Here is a 17,319-nt window from a genome sequence, read left to right as displayed (position 1 = left end):
GCTGCCAATAGACTCTTTTATTTCTTACTGTATTATTTTTCTGAAAACTACTAATAAAACCACTCACTCACTCATACATTCAACCATACACTCATTCATTCATTCATACACGCAATCATACACTCACTCACTCACTCACTCACTCATGCATCCATACATATGACCATCCATTCAGTCATAGATATAACCATCAACTCTTTCATACATTAAACCACCACCTCATTCATACAACCATCCAGTCACTCATTCATACATTGAACCATACATTCTTACATACATACAACGATCAACTCGTTTCTACATACAACCATCAACTCATTTCTACATACAACCATCAACTCATTTATGCATACAACTATAAACTCATTTGTGCATACAACCATCAACTCATTTGTGTATACAACTATCAACTCATTTGTGCATACAACCATCAACTCATTTATACATACAACCATCAACTCATTTCTACATACAACCCTCAACTCATTTCTACATACAACCATCAACTCATTTCTACATACAACCATGAACTCATTTATACATACAACCATCAACTCATTTATACATACAACTATCAACTCATTTCTACATACAACCATCAACTCATTTATACATACAACTATCAACTCATTTCTACATACAACCATCAACTCATTTCTACATACAACCATCAACTCATTTATACATACAACCATCAACTCATTTATACATACAACTATCAACTCATTTCTACATACAACCATCAACTCATTTATACATACAACTATCAACTCATTTCTACATACAACCCTCAACTCATTTATACATACAACCATCAACTCATTTATACATACAACTATCAACTCATTTCTACATACAACCCTCAACTCATTCCTACATACAACCCTCAACTCATTTATACATACAACCATCAACTCATTTATACATACAACCATCAACTCATTTATACATACAACTATCAACTCATTTCTACATACAACCATCAACTCATTTATACATACAACCCTCAACTCATTTCTACATACAACCCTCAACTCATTTCTACATACAACCATCAACTCATTTCTACATACAACCATCAACTCATTTCTACATACAACTATCAACTCATTTCTACATACAACCATCAACTCATTTCTACATACAACCATCAACTCATTTATACATACAACCACACTTTCACTCATTTATTTTATAAGTGAGATTGACCAGTCGGAGAGCAGAACTACAAACCCTACATGAGCCCGTATACCATCAGTAAAAATCCAAGATTGTTGTTACTGACCTAATATGAGATCGTATACCGCTTGTAACGGCCACCTTGGATTTTCCAACACCCACTTCACATATTTCACATGAAACTTCTGGTACAAGATTCTTGATTCGACACTGTTTTGGGTTTTATATAATTATTTGTGATGGACAAGGGACATAATTTTTAAAGAAATCACGTGCGTGACATTATTCGTAAAATTTATAGAGTAGACTATAGGAGGGCTTCTGCAAATGATATTGCCATGAAAAACAACATTACCGTCCTTATAACTAATATAGACAGAATTTGTAACTAACCCCCTAACGAACAAAACAACAAACAGCAGCATACGTCTAGTGGCTGTATAAAAAACAACAACTCAGAACGGAGGTCACAGATTTAAAAACAGCAACGTCACAGAACAACTTCATAGGATGATGTCACAAAAAGAAATGTGACGCCAATGACGTCACAAAACAATAGAATATATAGAAAGCAGCCCGTTGTTAGGGAAAAGTGGGCTACTATCAAGTTACAGTGGCCCGAAGATTTCTGATAACATGTATGCATTTTAATGATAATTCTATCCATTTTAGCTATACTACTTGTTCAAACCTTCACATTTAGTGGATTATATATTCCATTGATAACGCTTGTGTTTACATTAAGCGTTGTATCGGAAACATATGTACTGGTCCTGTCACATATAGTGTCAAGTTTTCATTTTGACATGACATAAACATTTTGACATGACATGTGCCATAAAGATACCAGATCGGGGACAGTGTAAACCTTTCCGCATAATAAATTCGTTATGGTGTCTTAAGTTGCCGTATACGGTGTCATATTAGGTTAGCAGAAACATATTGATCTCGGCAGACGCCTCGATTAATACTTTTCTGCTAACTTCATATGACACCGCATAAGACACAACTAATATTATTCATACAGCCATGCATTCACTCATTCATACAACCATACACTCAGTCATTCATACAACCATACACTCACACTCAATCATTCATACAACCGTACACTCACACTCAATCATTCATACAATTCATACAATCATACACTCACACTCAGTCATTCATACAACCATACACTCACACTCAATCATTCATACAACCATACAGTCACACTCAATCATTCATACAACCATACACTCACCATCAATCATTCATACAATCATTCACACTCAATGATTCATACAACCATACACTCACACTCAATGATTCATACAACCATACACTCACACTCAATCATTCATACAACCATATACCCACACTCAATCATTCATACAACCATACACTCACACTCAATCATTCATACAACCATACACTCACACTCAATCGTTCATACAACCATACACTCACACTCAATCATTCATACAACCATACACTCACACTCAATCATTCATACAACCATACACTCACACTCAATGATTCATACAACCATACACTCACACTCAGTCATTCATACAACCATACACTCACACTCAGTCATTCATACAACCATACACTCACACTCAGTCATTCATACAACCATACACTCACACTAAATCATTCATACAACCATACAGTCAGTCCTGTACACATTCATCATCATAATCAACATAACCAACACAGAACTCTCCCTCCCTCCCTCTCTCTCCACCTATCTCTCTCTCGTCCCCTCTCTCCCACTGTCTCTCCCTCCCCCTCTCTCTCGTCCCCTCTCTCCCACTGTCTCTCCCTCCCCCTCACTCTCTCGTCCCCCTCCTTCCCCCTCTCTCTCCCCTATCTCTCTCCCTTCCCCTCTCTCTCACTGTCTCTCCCTCCCCCTCTCTCTCTCGTCCCCTCTCTCCCACTGTCTCTCCCTCCCCCTCTCTCTCTCGTCCCCCTCCTTCCCCCTCTCTCTCCCCTATCTGTCTCCCTTCCCCTCTCTCCCACTGTCTCTCCCTCCCCCCCTCTCTCTCGTACCCTCTCTCCCACTGTCTCTCCCTCCCCCTCTCTCTCTCGTCCCCTCTCTCCCACTGTCTCTCCCCTATCTCCCACTGTCTCTCCCTCCCCCTCTCTCCCACTGTCTCTCCCCCCTCTCTCTCTCGTCCCCTCTGTCCCACTGTCTCTCCCCCCCTCTCTCTCTCGTCCCCTCTCTCCCACTGTCTCTCCCTCCCCCTCTCTCTCTCGTCCCCCTCCTTCCCCCTCTCTCTCCCCTATCTGTCTCCCTTCCCCTCCCCCCTCTCTCTCTCCCTTCCCCTCTCACCCCTATCTCTCTCCCTTCCCCTCTCTCCCACTGTCTCTCCCTCCGCCTCTCTCTCTCGTCCCCTCTCTCCCACTGTCTCTCCCCTATCTCCCACTGTCTCTTCCTTCCCCTCTCTCTCTCGTCCCCTCCCCCTCTCTCTCCCCTATCTCCCACTGTCTCTCCCTCCCCCTCTCTCCCACTGTATCTCCCTCCCCCTCTCTCCCACTGTCTCTCCCTCCCCCTCACTCTCTCGTCCCCTCCCCCTCTCTCCCCTCTCACCCCCTATCTCTCTCCCTTCCCCTCTCTCCCACTGTCTCTCCCTCCCCCTCTCTCTCTCGTCCCCTCTCTCCCACTGTCTCTCCCTCCCCCTCTCTCCCACTGTCTCTCCCCCCTCTCTCTCTCGTCCCCTCTGTCCCACTGTCTCTCCCCCCCTCTCTCTCTCGTCCCCTCTCTCCCACTGTCTCTCCCTCCCCCTCTCTCTCTCGTCCCCCTCCTTCCCCCTCTCTCTCCCCTATCTGTCTCCCTTCCCCTCCCCCCTCTCTCTCTCCCTTCCCCTCTCACCCCTATCTCTCTCCCTTCCCCTCTCTCCCACTGTCTCTCCCTCCGCCTCTCTCTCTCGTCCCCTCTCTCCCACTGTCTCTCCCCTATCTCCCACTGTCTCTTCCTTCCCCTCTCTCTCTCGTCCCCTCCCCCTCTCTCTCCCCTATCTCCCACTGTCTCTCCCTCCCCCTCTCTCCCACTGTATCTCCCTCCCCCTCTCTCCCACTGTCTCTCCCTCCCCCTCACTCTCTCGTCCCCTCCCCCCTCTCTCCCCTCTCACCCCCTATCTCTCTCCCTTCCCCTCTCTCCCACTGTCTCTCCCTCCGCCTCTCTCTCTCGTCCCCTCCCTCCCCCCCTCTCTCTCTCCCTCTCCTCCCCCCCCCCCCCCCAACACACCCTTTCTCTCGCTCTTGTGATCTAAATGATATCAGTATCCAGACATCTACTATATGTGTCCACGATGGAATGTATTATCACATATCATATTCTGAAACCTGTAACAGGACCGTACCGCCTCAGTGCTAGACGACCTTAGCTACATTCTGCAAGTTAAAGGAAGACGCTAGCTAATGACAAAAACTCTCAAAATTTTCTCAAAACAGCGAGACCCAAGTTTAGTTTCAGATTACAGCTTGCCAATTAACACAGCAGAAAAAGCGAGCAGTTTGCGAGTGAGAGAGCGGGGAACCTGCCGCGCTGTAGATGTGTACACTCGAGTAATGGGAGGCAATCAGACGCTTTGATTCCCCGAGCATGTAGCGATGAAGAGGCTGCACTGCGACATTGACATAACGCGGGGCAGCTGTAGTCGCCGTCAGCGGCGCAGGCCTAGTGCCAACATTAGAATAGACTTGCACATCCCGCTGTTGGCGTGCATGAACGCCAAGTGAATACCACTTGCCACTGCCTTCCTATTGTGACGTATATATAACAATTGCCACTGCCTATGTTAGAATTTCGCTCGGTGCGTTACGTTTAAGCTATGTATGGATTCAACAGTTTGTAGAAAATAAGAATATATCTAAATGTGTTGTCAAACCAAATATCTTGCATCAAATGTGGCCGGCAATATCTCGTTAGGCAGTATTTTACAGCTTATTTGAACATTAAATGTAATTAGAAAGTTATGTGTTATCTTTTCCTCTTCATCTACAAAAAATGAAAGTATTCCTATTATTAAGATCCACTAACCATTGTTTACCGATAGAGAAGAGTCGATGGGAAAATACTAATATACCAGTGGAGAATTTGTATTCATTGTTACAAGAATGATTGAGCAGACGAATAATATTATTTATTAATGTCTATTGTTTGATAATCTCCGTTAACGATCAAAAATACTTTACAAGGCCACATGTAAACTAATTTTATCAGTTATAAAATAACTGCCAGAGTTAAAAAGATAGGCACATTGGTTTAGATATAGAACGTCAATCCTAGAAAATGGCCAGTCTCGATTATTCAACGAAACGCAAACGTGCGGTGAAAAACTGCCACTCTCTTTCTACTGTGAATTAACAATTGCCACTGTCATTCTACTGTGAAGCGAATAGCAATTGCCACTGTCTTCCTATTGTAACGTGAGTAACAATTGCCACTGTCATTCTACTGTGAAGTGAATAACAATTGCCACTGTCTTCCTATTGTGACGTGAATAACAATTGCCACTGTCTTTCTACTGTGAAGTAAATAACAATTGCCACTATCTTCCATTTGTGACGTGACTAACAATTGCCACTGTCTCCGAATTGTGACGTGAATAACAATTGCCACTCTCTTTCTACTGTGACGTGAATAACAAGTGCCACTGCCTTCTACATTAAAGTGAAAACACTCTGTTTTCGCCTATGGAAGGTTCTCCGAAGAAACTCCTTTGTATCGAGACAATGTTAAACATGTAAATAGCGTTAGTAATACCGGGGGTTGACATATCACACATCAGATGTACATGAAGGATGAGACTTGACTCAACGTGTCTCCCGTGGCGGCAGTGCACATCCGTTTCAGGGGGAGTCGTAACAACAGGCAGCATCAGCCTGTAGGAAACACTGCATGGGGATACCAGCTGTTGATGCTGAGGACAGTGACCATTGTCCATCACTACAGCACGACAATGGCTGACTGACACTTGAAGAGCTCTGAGCCAACTTGTCACGACAGCAATAGGATCCTGAGTGAGTGAGTGAGTGAGTGGGTAGTGGTTTGGGTGGTATTGAGTATTGAATGGTGGAATGGTTGAGTGGGTGTTTGAGTGAGTGTTTAAGTGGGTGTTTGAGTGATTGATTGAGTTAATAAGTGAATGTTTGAGTGAGTGTTTTAATGAATGAGTGTTTTAGTGAGTGAGTGAGTGTTTTAGTTAGTGAGTAAGTGAGTGAGTGAGTGAGTGAGTGAGCGACACCGTAGATGTGTCATTCATTAAAACCAAGAGACTGGCGACATGACAGATGGAAACCAGGAGACTGACGACATGGTAGATGGAAACCAGGAGACTGACGACATGGTAGATGGAAACCAGGAGACTGACGACATGGTAGATGGAAACCAGGAGACTGGCGACATGACAGATGGAAACCAGGAGACTGACGACATGGTAGATGGAAACCAGGAGACTGGCGACATGGTAGATGGAAACCAAGAGACTGACGACATGGTAGATGGAAACCAGGAGACTGACGACATGGTAGATGGAAACCAGGAGACTGACGACATGGTAGATGGAAACCAAGAGACTGGCGACATGACAGATGGAAACCAGGAGACTGACGACATGGTAGATGGAAACCAGGAGACTGACGACATGGTAGATGGAAACCAGGAGACTGGCGACATGGTAGATGGAAACCAGGAGACTGACGACATGGTAGATGGAAACCAGGAGACTGGCGACATGGTAGATGGAAACCAGGAGACTGGCGACATGGTAGATGGAAACCAGGAGACTGACGACATGGTAGATGGAAACCAGGAGACTGACGACATGGTAGATGGAAACCAGGAGACTGGCGACATGGTAGATGGAAACCAGGAGACTGACGACATGGTAGATGGAAAGCAGGAGACTGACGACATGGTAGATGGAAACCAAGAGACTGGCGACATGACAGATGGAAACCAGGAGACTGACGACATGGTAGATGGAAACCAGGAGACTGGCGACATGGTAGATGGAAACCAGGAGACTGGCGACATGGTAGATGGAAACCAGGAGACTGACGACATGGTAGATGGAAACCAGGAGACTGACGACATGGTAGATGGAAACCAAGAGACTGGCGACATGGTAGATGGAAACCAAGAGACTGGCGACATGGTAGATGGAAACCAGGAGACTGACGACATGGTAGATGGAAACCAGGAGACTGACGACATGGTAGATGGAAACCAGGAGACTGACGACATGGTAGATGGAAACCAGGAGACTGACGACATGGTAGATGGAAACCAGGAGACTGACGACATGGTAGATGGAAACCAGGAGACTGACGACATGGTAGATGGAAACCAGGAGACTGGCGACATGGTAGATGGAAACCAGGAGACTGGCGACATGGTAGATGGAAACCAGGAGACTGACGACATGGTAGATGGAAAGCAGGAGACTGACGACATGGTAGATGGAAACCAAGAGACTGGCGACATGGTAGATGGAAACCAGGAGACTGGCGACATGGTAGATGGAAACCAGTAGACTGACGACATGGTAGATGGAAACCAGGAGACTGACGACATGGTAGATGGAAACCAGGAGACTGACGACATGGTAGATGGAAACCAGGAGACTGACGACATGGTAGATGGAAACCAGGAGACTGACGACATGGTAGATGGAAACCAGGAGACTGACGACATGGTAGATGGAAACCAGGAGACTGACGACATGGTAGATGGAAAACCGGGATAGATAGAATACCGTTCACTTAAACCATGACAATTAAAACACGTTAATAATATCAATGTTAGCAATTGCAGATTGCAGATTGAGATTTAAGTGCAGATATGGCACCACAACAACACACGGCACGACTTGTGTGCGTTCTTCCATCTCCTTTATTTGCAGCACCACTGCATCTAAAAATAACTGCTACTTTATTCACACATTTATCTCCTGTATCATTCGTCACAAACCACACGCAACATCTGGCCTGCAGGTATCAATCAGTGTTCAACCACAGGGCCGTATTTACGCCCCACACTCGCGGTGCGAAGAGGGAGATGAACACACGCTAGCCCTGAGACACTTTATCCATCTGAGATTCATGTTAACCCCTAACAAGGATTCCCTCACAAGTTCCAGTTGGTATGAATGACTTGGAAGTTGAAAATTTCTGAAAGGTTGAATATCAAGATGCTACCACCACCACCACTACTGCAAGTACAGATAATGATGATGATGGTGATGATGATGGGGAGGAGAAGAGAGGGTGCAAGAATAGGACACTTTCTGACACTTCAGCGATCCTAACAAAAATACTAAATATTAAAAATAATTACGAAATTGTTTACTGAAAGACTAAAATAACAGGTAGAGATATAACGGGTTTGATTAACAGAAGGATATTTTAGAATGAAGTCAGTGCAAATACACGCCACTTTATATAAACTGTCCATGAAATAACACGATGAGAACACGTACGAAACCAAACATCTGTCACAGCAATCAATAGAGGTGTTTACCGTCGCTACCATGTTGCTGTCACACGTAGATATGCGTATCCGGGTATCCTGAGTTGTACATCACTGCAGCGAGAATCATGGAGGTTGTGAGAGTGTGTGCTCTCCTTGTCTGTGTTTTGACCGTCAAATCCGATGACCCTCCTGGTCATCTGAAACCGTTTGGAAGCCACACCGTCCCGCATGACCTCGAGGTCATGACAGAGTTCCCATCACCCCAGAAGTTCTACGAGAAGTTCCAAGGACCTGGGAAACCAGTAATGTTTAAGTCTGTCCTCAAGGATGTCGTGTTCCCTCCATATCAACTCTGGGATGATGACTACCTACGGACAAAATTCGGCGAAGTCGAGGTGGCGTTTGAAGCAGGAAAGAAGGAGACGAGAAATGGCGGCATGGACTCTAAGAGGCTGACGGAGTTCCTGGAAATATATAAAGACCAGGACATCTACCTCGTTGAGGATCTTAAGAAGGCCATGTACGGAGACATGTATATTCCGAGAAGCCTTCAGTGTGGAGGCTATCAGAACCACATAGAGACCATCGTCATCTGGTTCAGCAGCGGGGGAACAAAGTCCGTCATCCACAACGACTCGCAGGACAACATCAACTGTCTACTGGACGGGACAAAGAATCTGGTGTTCTTCGACCGGAAATATAAGGAGTTGATCGAAGCAGACGGGTTTAAAATGGACGGATCGTACAGTCATGCTGATGTTGATAGTGTTGATATGTACAAATACCCCAGGATTAAAGAAATTCCGACATTCAAGGCAGCGATGGAAGCAGGTGACTGTCTGTATATTCCGTATCAATGGTATCATCAAGTTAATTCCTTTGGTAGCAGGAACCTTGCTATAAATTTCTGGTTGACGCATCTGCCGTTTTTCAATGATTCTGATTGTCAAAATGTCGATTTAAACGAACAAACAGTTCCGTTTGATAAATACGGTTTTGTAAATAAGTTTCGGAAGGAGAATATCTTTTTCCTCAGCGATCTTCTTGAAATGGCGAATGTTTCCAGAGAAGCGTTCATGGAGTCACTTGTGAAACCAGAAGCAGACGACAAGGACGCCATCTTTGATTTTGTTGACAGAGATGGAGATTCAAGTTTGTCATGGGACGAACTGTTTCAGATTGATGCCAGAGACATTATAAAGCGTTATGGTAGCTCATTGACGACACTGCCAACTTTCTTTGATGACATTCAGGAAGCGTCCTTCGGTCACGATGAGCTTTGATCATGTTCAGCAATGTAGACAAGACGTTTATTCTGTAGCCCGGAGTACGACAGGAAAAACACCTATTCTTGCGCATTCATAATATCTAGTACATATGAATATTCTAACACTCATGTTTAAAAGGAAAGTTATTGAACAGGTAAAGATGACAACAGTATTCATTTCATTTGACTTCGAAAGTAACGCACGAATGAACTGTTGCTATGTTCTCACCATGCGCAGTTTTAGAATTATAATGTAATGATTCTCCAAAGTTAATAAACTTATGATGATCATAATTTTCATATTCAGGATGTTTATATTGCTTAGAGGTTCCTTAAATAATCATCATTACATTAGTAAATATTGGAAAATAAAAATACATTTATTTACGGAGAGTGGGATTATTCAGTATACGAGCAATATACTGAATAGCCGAAGTTAGTTTCAGGCTGCTAAATATCTGATCTGTTTTTTATGCATATGAATCGAAATTTCTTCTCGGATTGGCAAAATCAAAACAAGGGAATTTGGCCAAGAAGGTTAACTTCAGCTTCAGATTTATCGATGATCTGATATCGTTCAATAATGGTCAAGTAGCCAATTCCTTTACATTGATTTACACACCTGAACTAGAAATAGAAGCGACCAGCCTGTGGTGTGTACATTTCACAACTTTTGAGGCACAGTTGAACATGTTCTTCCTGCGAATATTTCAAAGAACGCCACGCGACTCAAAAGTTGTTTGTCCAGAGTAACAACCAAAGTAAGGCTTTCAAAACGTGTTATTCTAGATAAGTGGATGAGAATTTCTTGACTTGCCATTGCATGTCTTGTGCTGGGTGCCGCCGGGCGCTCACCTTGTATGAACACCTGGGCCCACTTGCACAAAGCGATCTTAGCGCTAAGACTATTGTAAGCCTATGTTAAAGTATGGGAGTTACGATCATCTTAGCGCTAAGATCGCTTTGTGCAAGCGGGCCCAGGTGTCATCACTAGTTGATAGTGGTTAAAAAACACATGCTTATGTTGGAGTCGGAGTTTCTAAATTGTCTCTGCTCTTAGCAGAGTTTTCGCATGATTATGGAAAGGGTTAAGGCCGCAGATCTAAGGCCCCGCAGTTAGCTGTGTTACGTCCCTTCGTTGTGTGTGTATAAAGCTCCTCACAGCGATATCCAGCTCGTGGAGCACGATGTACGCTGCCTCCAGTCAAAGCCCCTCACTGTGATAGGTGGCCACAACCATGCTTGGAGTTGAACACGCAACCGACAGATCGTCATGTTTACAAACGAGTGACGACAGCTGTGACGCCAAATTTACTCTTACCCGTGCTAAATTATTTTTTTGTTTGTCAATTTGAATTTCTGTTTCATTACAACTATGAAGTCATGTAAGGTGGAAGTTGGTTGATTTTCCGTTCGTCGGCAATCTCGAACCAATCTGATCAAACAAACAAAAAGATAAATTAATCTGGAATATGGTCAGTCGTAAACCTTTTCAAAATTCACTTTGATTGCATTCCTAAAGACATAAACAAAAGTATAAACGTTACTACATTTGGGGTTAGAGGGCAAATTTCAAGATTCTTGTAATGGCCGCGCCCACATTGACGGCAGCGATGTTACCAAGAGTGTAACGAAGGTGTCACGCGCTGGGAAGGAGCTTGTGTCAGGATCTGTCGATCGTGTGTTCGACTCCCATATTCACCCTAATGAGGACCCTCTGTTTGTCAGCCCCACGCAAGCACAAAGTCCAAGCCCCGCGTCACATTGAGCAATGTCTGCCTGATTCATCCTGGTTACCACATTCATGTCTACCCGATTCATCCTGGTTACCTCACCCATGTCTACCCGATTCATCCTGGTTACCACATCCATGTCTACCCGATTCATCCTGGTTACCACACTCATGTCTACCCGATTCATCTAGGTTACCATGGCAATGTCTGCCTGATTCATCCTGGTTACCACACCCATGTCTACCCGATTCATCCTGGTTACCACACCCATGTCTACTCGATTCATCGTGGTTACCACACCCATGTCTACCCGATTCATCTAGGTTACCATAGCAATGTCTACCCGATTCATCTAGGTTACCATACCCATGTCTACCCGATTCATCGTGGTTACCACACCCATGTCTACCCGATTCATCTAGGTTACCATAGCAATGTCTACCCGATTCATCTAGGTTACCACACCCATGTCTACCCGATTCATCGTGGTTACCACACCCATGTCTACCCGATTCATCTAGGTTACCATAGCAATGTCTACCCGATTCATCTAGGTTACCACACCCATGTCTACCCGATTCATCCTGGTTACCACACCCATGTCTACCCGATTCATCTAGGTTACCACACCCATATCTACCCGATTCATCCTGGTTACAACACCCATGTCTACCCGATTCATCTAGGTTACCATACCCATATCTACCCGATTCATCTAGGTTACCACACCCATGTCTGCCTGATTCATCCTGGTTACCACACTCATGTCTACCTGATTCATCCTGGTTACCATAGCAATGTCTGCCTGATTCATCCTGGTTACCATAGCAATGTCTGCCTGATTCATCCTGGTTACCATAGCAATGTCTGCCTGATTCATCCTGGTTACCATAGCAATGTCTGTCTGATTCATCCTGGTTACTACAGCCTATGTACCAAGCTGTAGGACAAAAGGGATGGTTTCGATTTTCCTATGGTGAATTCCCACTTCATGTGGAACAATATACCACCTGCTCTAGCTTATTTCTCAGTTGCTTAGCAACTTTAGTAGAGCATGTACATTTTATACAAATTTCACGGAAAAAAACCTTTTACTGATGTTTGACTTTCAATCAAGGTCTCGCCATCAAAGGTCTGGGTCAGTCATTGCAGAAGTGTTATGGTAGACATTCGGAGGAATTTACTAAATATGACACGTTGCTTGATGTGCTTCACTTCGCCTGTCATTATCAAATATATTCAAGCCCATGCAAGTCTATAATAAATGGCAAGTCTAGATTACTGCAGTTTCAGAAAAATATGAAAATAAAAATGAAGAGTGAGTGAGTGAGTGAGTGAGTGAGTGAGTGAGTTTAACGCCGCTTTCAACAGTATTCCAGTTATATCACGGCGTGTCAGCTTGATGTGGGAGGAAAGCCCGAAGTGATGCAGGTCTTAGACGTTTACCACCTCGGTGAAACCCACGAGCCCGTGCCCCCTGGAAATGAAGAGAGTGTATAGGCTCCTCCTTATCATATTGTGTTCAACTTTAATTTAACAACTATTTTTCATTTCTCATTTCAGAGACAAGATGTTTTTCTACTCCTGATAACTATAGTATACAATGTAGTTATAGTCAGGAACAAATGAAATAGTAATTTCAATACTTAATACTTCGAAGTTCGCAGATGACAACAGTAACTGTGAATGTTTTAAAAAAAATATATATATAATAAAACTGGAAAAGATGGACATGTATCAATGTTCACTCACTGTTTAAATAAATAAAATATTTCTAATTCTAAACGTACCAGCAAACTTCTAACACGTCTAACCTGGCATGCAATACGTACCTAGTTTAAGATATAAGTCACCGATATTGACGGTATTCCACACCGTCACACGCATTCTGATTACATTGTAACGCTCGCCCGGGAACATGAATATCAATGCCGTAAATAAATAAGTGAGCATGAGAATGCGACTTCGGCGCCAGCTGGGATATTAACATTTTCTCAAGCTTTGGCCTTATAAAGTATTGTCGCAACAGCGTTTCATATAAGCAGTGATTGCGGGTAAGCGTTGCAGGATCCTGGATTGTGTTCTAGTGGGAGTGTGTCTCCATACTGATCTCTTGTGGCGTTTCTTTATTTAGAAGACGGATTTTCATTTTCATTCCGAATGGATCAGTTTTTATACGTCACTTCTATCTTCTTCGTGGCCTCAGCATCTGATCTTCCGGGACATCTTAAACCATTTGGGTCACATACAACCCCGGCGGACGTAGAGGTACTAACCGAATTTCCAGAACCCAAAGACTTCTATGAAAAGTATCAGAAAGGAGGTGGTAAGCCTGTTCATTTCAAATCCATCCTGAAAAATGTTGATTTCAAGCCTTTCAAAAGATGGACGGACGACTACATGAAGGAGAAGTTCGGAGAAGAGATGGTTCAGGTGGAGAAGTTTAAGAAGGAGAAGAGAGATGCCGGGATCAACACGATGTCGCTCAGCAAGTTTCTCAGCGTGTATAAAGACAAGGATATGTATATGGTTCACGATCTTCTCGATGACATGCGTGACGACATGTCCATACCTCGTAGCATCCAATGTGGCGGCTTCCAGAACGTCATGGAAACGGTGGTGCTCTGGTTCAGCAGTGGGGGTACCAAGTCAGTGTTACATTTAGACGAGATGGAGAACTTCAACTGTCTACTAGACGGAACTAAAGATCTTGTGATCGTAGACCGTAAGTTCCAAGCGGAGATAGAAGACAGCGGTTGGATGGCTAAAGGTGTGTACAGCAAGATGGATGTGGATAAGGTCGATATGAAGAAATATCCAAAGGTACAACAGGTTCCGACGTTTAAAGTGTCAATGGAACCAGGAGACTGTCTGTACATTCCATACAAGTGGTACCACCAGGTAAATTCCTTTGGAAACCGCAATCTGGCTGTGAACATATGGTTCGCACACATTCCTTGGTTCAACTACACCGACTGTGACAACGTGGCCACGTCGCATCAGACGGTGCCGTTCAAACAGTTCGGGTTCATGTCTGAATTCCGACGGGCAAGTACAACCTTTTTAAGACCTTTAGTTGATTATCCCGAAATGAGCAAAGATATATTCCTCCGAGAAATTGTACCGAAAGGCGTAGATAAAGTGGCAAGGGACGCTATCCTAAACTACATCGATGTGGACAAAGACGGAGTCCTGGGCTGGGATGACCTCTTGAAGTTGGACGTCATGGCCTTCGTGAAGCAGTTTGAGGAACACCTGGATGTAGACCCGGAACTATTTGAAGCCATGGACGCCAACCCCTATGGGGGACATGACGAACTGTGAGTGCAGTATGGGGCACCAGACACTGGCAGAGACCACCCATATGGCTACCTTAACTTTCTATGTTTTATAAGTCTAACTGGAGCACCCAAAATATTATAGATCTTATATATACGACAGAACCCCTTTGGAACTTCTCGGAATCGATAGAATATGTTCAGAAAAATGTAATGAATCGTCTCCAAAGAAATAAAAAGGTTAGTTAATTATTTTTCGGTCATCCGCTGGAAAAGGGTGTACCCGCGGATATAACCTGAAAAAAAAGAGTTTTATCCGGCAACTCTTAATTAAATGACTCAATCAACATGGAAATAAATTCTTAAATCAGTTCACGATATTATTGCCAAAAGCAAAAAATTCGAAGAGTTGTAATAATATAAATATATTCTGGATGAAATATTAAAAAGTGTTGCACTGTAATCCTTAAGCTCGGACACCACATGATCAAGCTTGCGGTTACAGATATTTAAAAAAAATAATTGTACGTTTATATTTAACATAAACTTGTTTTAAATTATTCACTAACTGAAACCTGTTTTTCCAGGAGCGGTATTTATACGAGCAATGTTTTGGTTTTTACAAATCCGGATTTTATTTATGAAATATAAATAAGTTGCTTTTAAATGTGGTCCAATAATTTCCAGCTGGCAACGGTTATCTGTAAACGGAACGTAGGAATCTGCTGTACTGCATCTCTCTATATTTTAGTTTGTACATACAACCCTCCCTGCTTATAATGCCACCTTTTGTCCAGTGGAAAATATGGCATTATATCCAGGGAGGACTATCTATTCATTTCGAACATAATCTTTGTAATTTAATGTTTGGAAAAACGGCAATTGCGGATATTATTTCAGAAAAGGACAGTATCATTGACATCAAATTGATTTGTTATTTTAAGAAAGAAAATGATTCTCTCTGTGAGGATAAGCAGTGAAAACAATTGAGATCAATGAATATAGCTTGTTGTTTCAGAAGAGGGAATTATCTCCAATAGATTAACTACATTGCCATTTTTACGCGAAAATACATTAAAAATGTCATTATAACCATGTAATAGGAACGTTTTTCCTGCAAAATACTGCCATTGGCATTATAACCAGGGGTTTTTGCGCTGCAGAAATCCGTTCTGATAAAAAAACAAACCCATGGCATTATAACCTCGGTGGAACGATGACTGCAAGTTTTCAGTGATTATTGAAATCGCTTTCATATGCGAGTCTTTTCTCGGTACATTATTCCTTACAATGAGTTCTGTATCAGCCTCCCTCGTCTACCGACCATCTGGGTCGGGATCGATGTGATCAATAATGCGCTATAGCAAGCTAACTGTTGAACAGATTCGGTATCCTCTGGAGGGTCATGACAGTAACAGATGTGTGGTGCTACACGTGTGACCACACCACCACATCTGTCCCGTAGCTAGGCATCTCCTCCCACACCTCACCAGTCGCTACTGCTTGGTAGAACTTCAATCTGTGACATCATATCACGCCCCTGCCATATTGGTAGTTCAAATAGAGAGCGACTTGGCTTGGACAATTTGGCAGCCCCAGCCGATGTGATTAAAAGCTTTCAAACATCACACCCTTTCAATGATTTGTCAAATTTTATGATCCTTAAAATTTAAAAGCTTCAATTCCATTTTTTACTTCTGAAATTGAATGAAATATTTTGATTGTCATATTGTTGATTTCAGGAGCAATTTTGATTGGTTCCTTGTGTAAAAACAGTACACGTATAAATGTTTTACTAATGAAACCAATACAATCGCATTTGTATTCCAAAATAAAGACTGCAAATTATAATTAATGAGACCGTATGTCATCTGAACGGCATTAATACGTCTTTAACTGTTTGCCAATTCAGCTTCACACATTTTGTGAAATAAATATGTTCCAACATGTCAACACAAGGTTACCTCACTACCCCCCCCCCCATCTTGAACTCTGCCGTAATACATCTTGTACTCTGCCCTAATGCGTCTTGAACACTGCCCTAATAAATCTTGTACTCTGCCCTAATTCATCTTGAACTCTGCCCTAATACATCTTGAACTCTGCCCTAATACATCTTGAACTCTGGCCTAATACATCTTGAACTCTGCCCTAATTCATCTTGTACTCTGCCCTAATACATCTTGAACTCTGCCCTAATTCATCTTGTACTCTGCCCTAATACATCTTGAACTCTGCCCTAATACATCTTGAACTCTGCCCTAATACATCTTGAACTCTGCCCTAATACATCTTGTACTCTGGCCTAATACATCTTGAACTCTGCCCTAATTCATCTTGTACTCTGCCCTAATACATCTTGAACTCTGCCCTAATTCATCTTGTACTCTGCCCTAA

General features: G+C 43.0%; 2 protein-coding genes across 2 annotated transcripts; both read left to right on the top strand.

Annotated features, from left to right (window-relative positions):
- The first annotated feature begins 6,455 nt into the window (after positions 1–6,455).
- Positions 6,456–7,706, top strand: LOC125372156 (uncharacterized protein DDB_G0290685-like). Its single transcript, XM_048381324.1, has one exon. The coding sequence runs from the start codon at positions 6,456–6,458 to the stop codon at positions 7,704–7,706; it is 1,251 nt and encodes a 416-aa protein (XP_048237281.1).
- Positions 7,707–8,244: 538 nt separating this feature from the next.
- Positions 8,245–16,671, top strand: LOC125372155. The gene is made up of 2 exons (XM_048381319.1): positions 8,245–9,924; positions 13,772–16,671. The coding sequence occupies exons 1-2, from the start codon at positions 8,770–8,772 to the stop codon at positions 14,966–14,968; spliced, it is 2,352 nt and encodes a 783-aa protein (XP_048237276.1). The 5' UTR covers positions 8,245–8,769; the 3' UTR covers positions 14,969–16,671.
- Positions 16,672–17,319: the final 648 nt, after the last annotated feature.

Source organism: Haliotis rufescens, unplaced genomic scaffold (assembly GCF_023055435.1).
Source record: "Haliotis rufescens isolate VD_foot unplaced genomic scaffold, xgHalRufe1.0.p SCAF_1, whole genome shotgun sequence".
NCBI lineage: Eukaryota > Metazoa > Mollusca > Gastropoda > Lepetellida > Haliotidae > Haliotis > Haliotis rufescens.
This window is presented reverse-complemented; position numbering and strand designations above follow the sequence as displayed.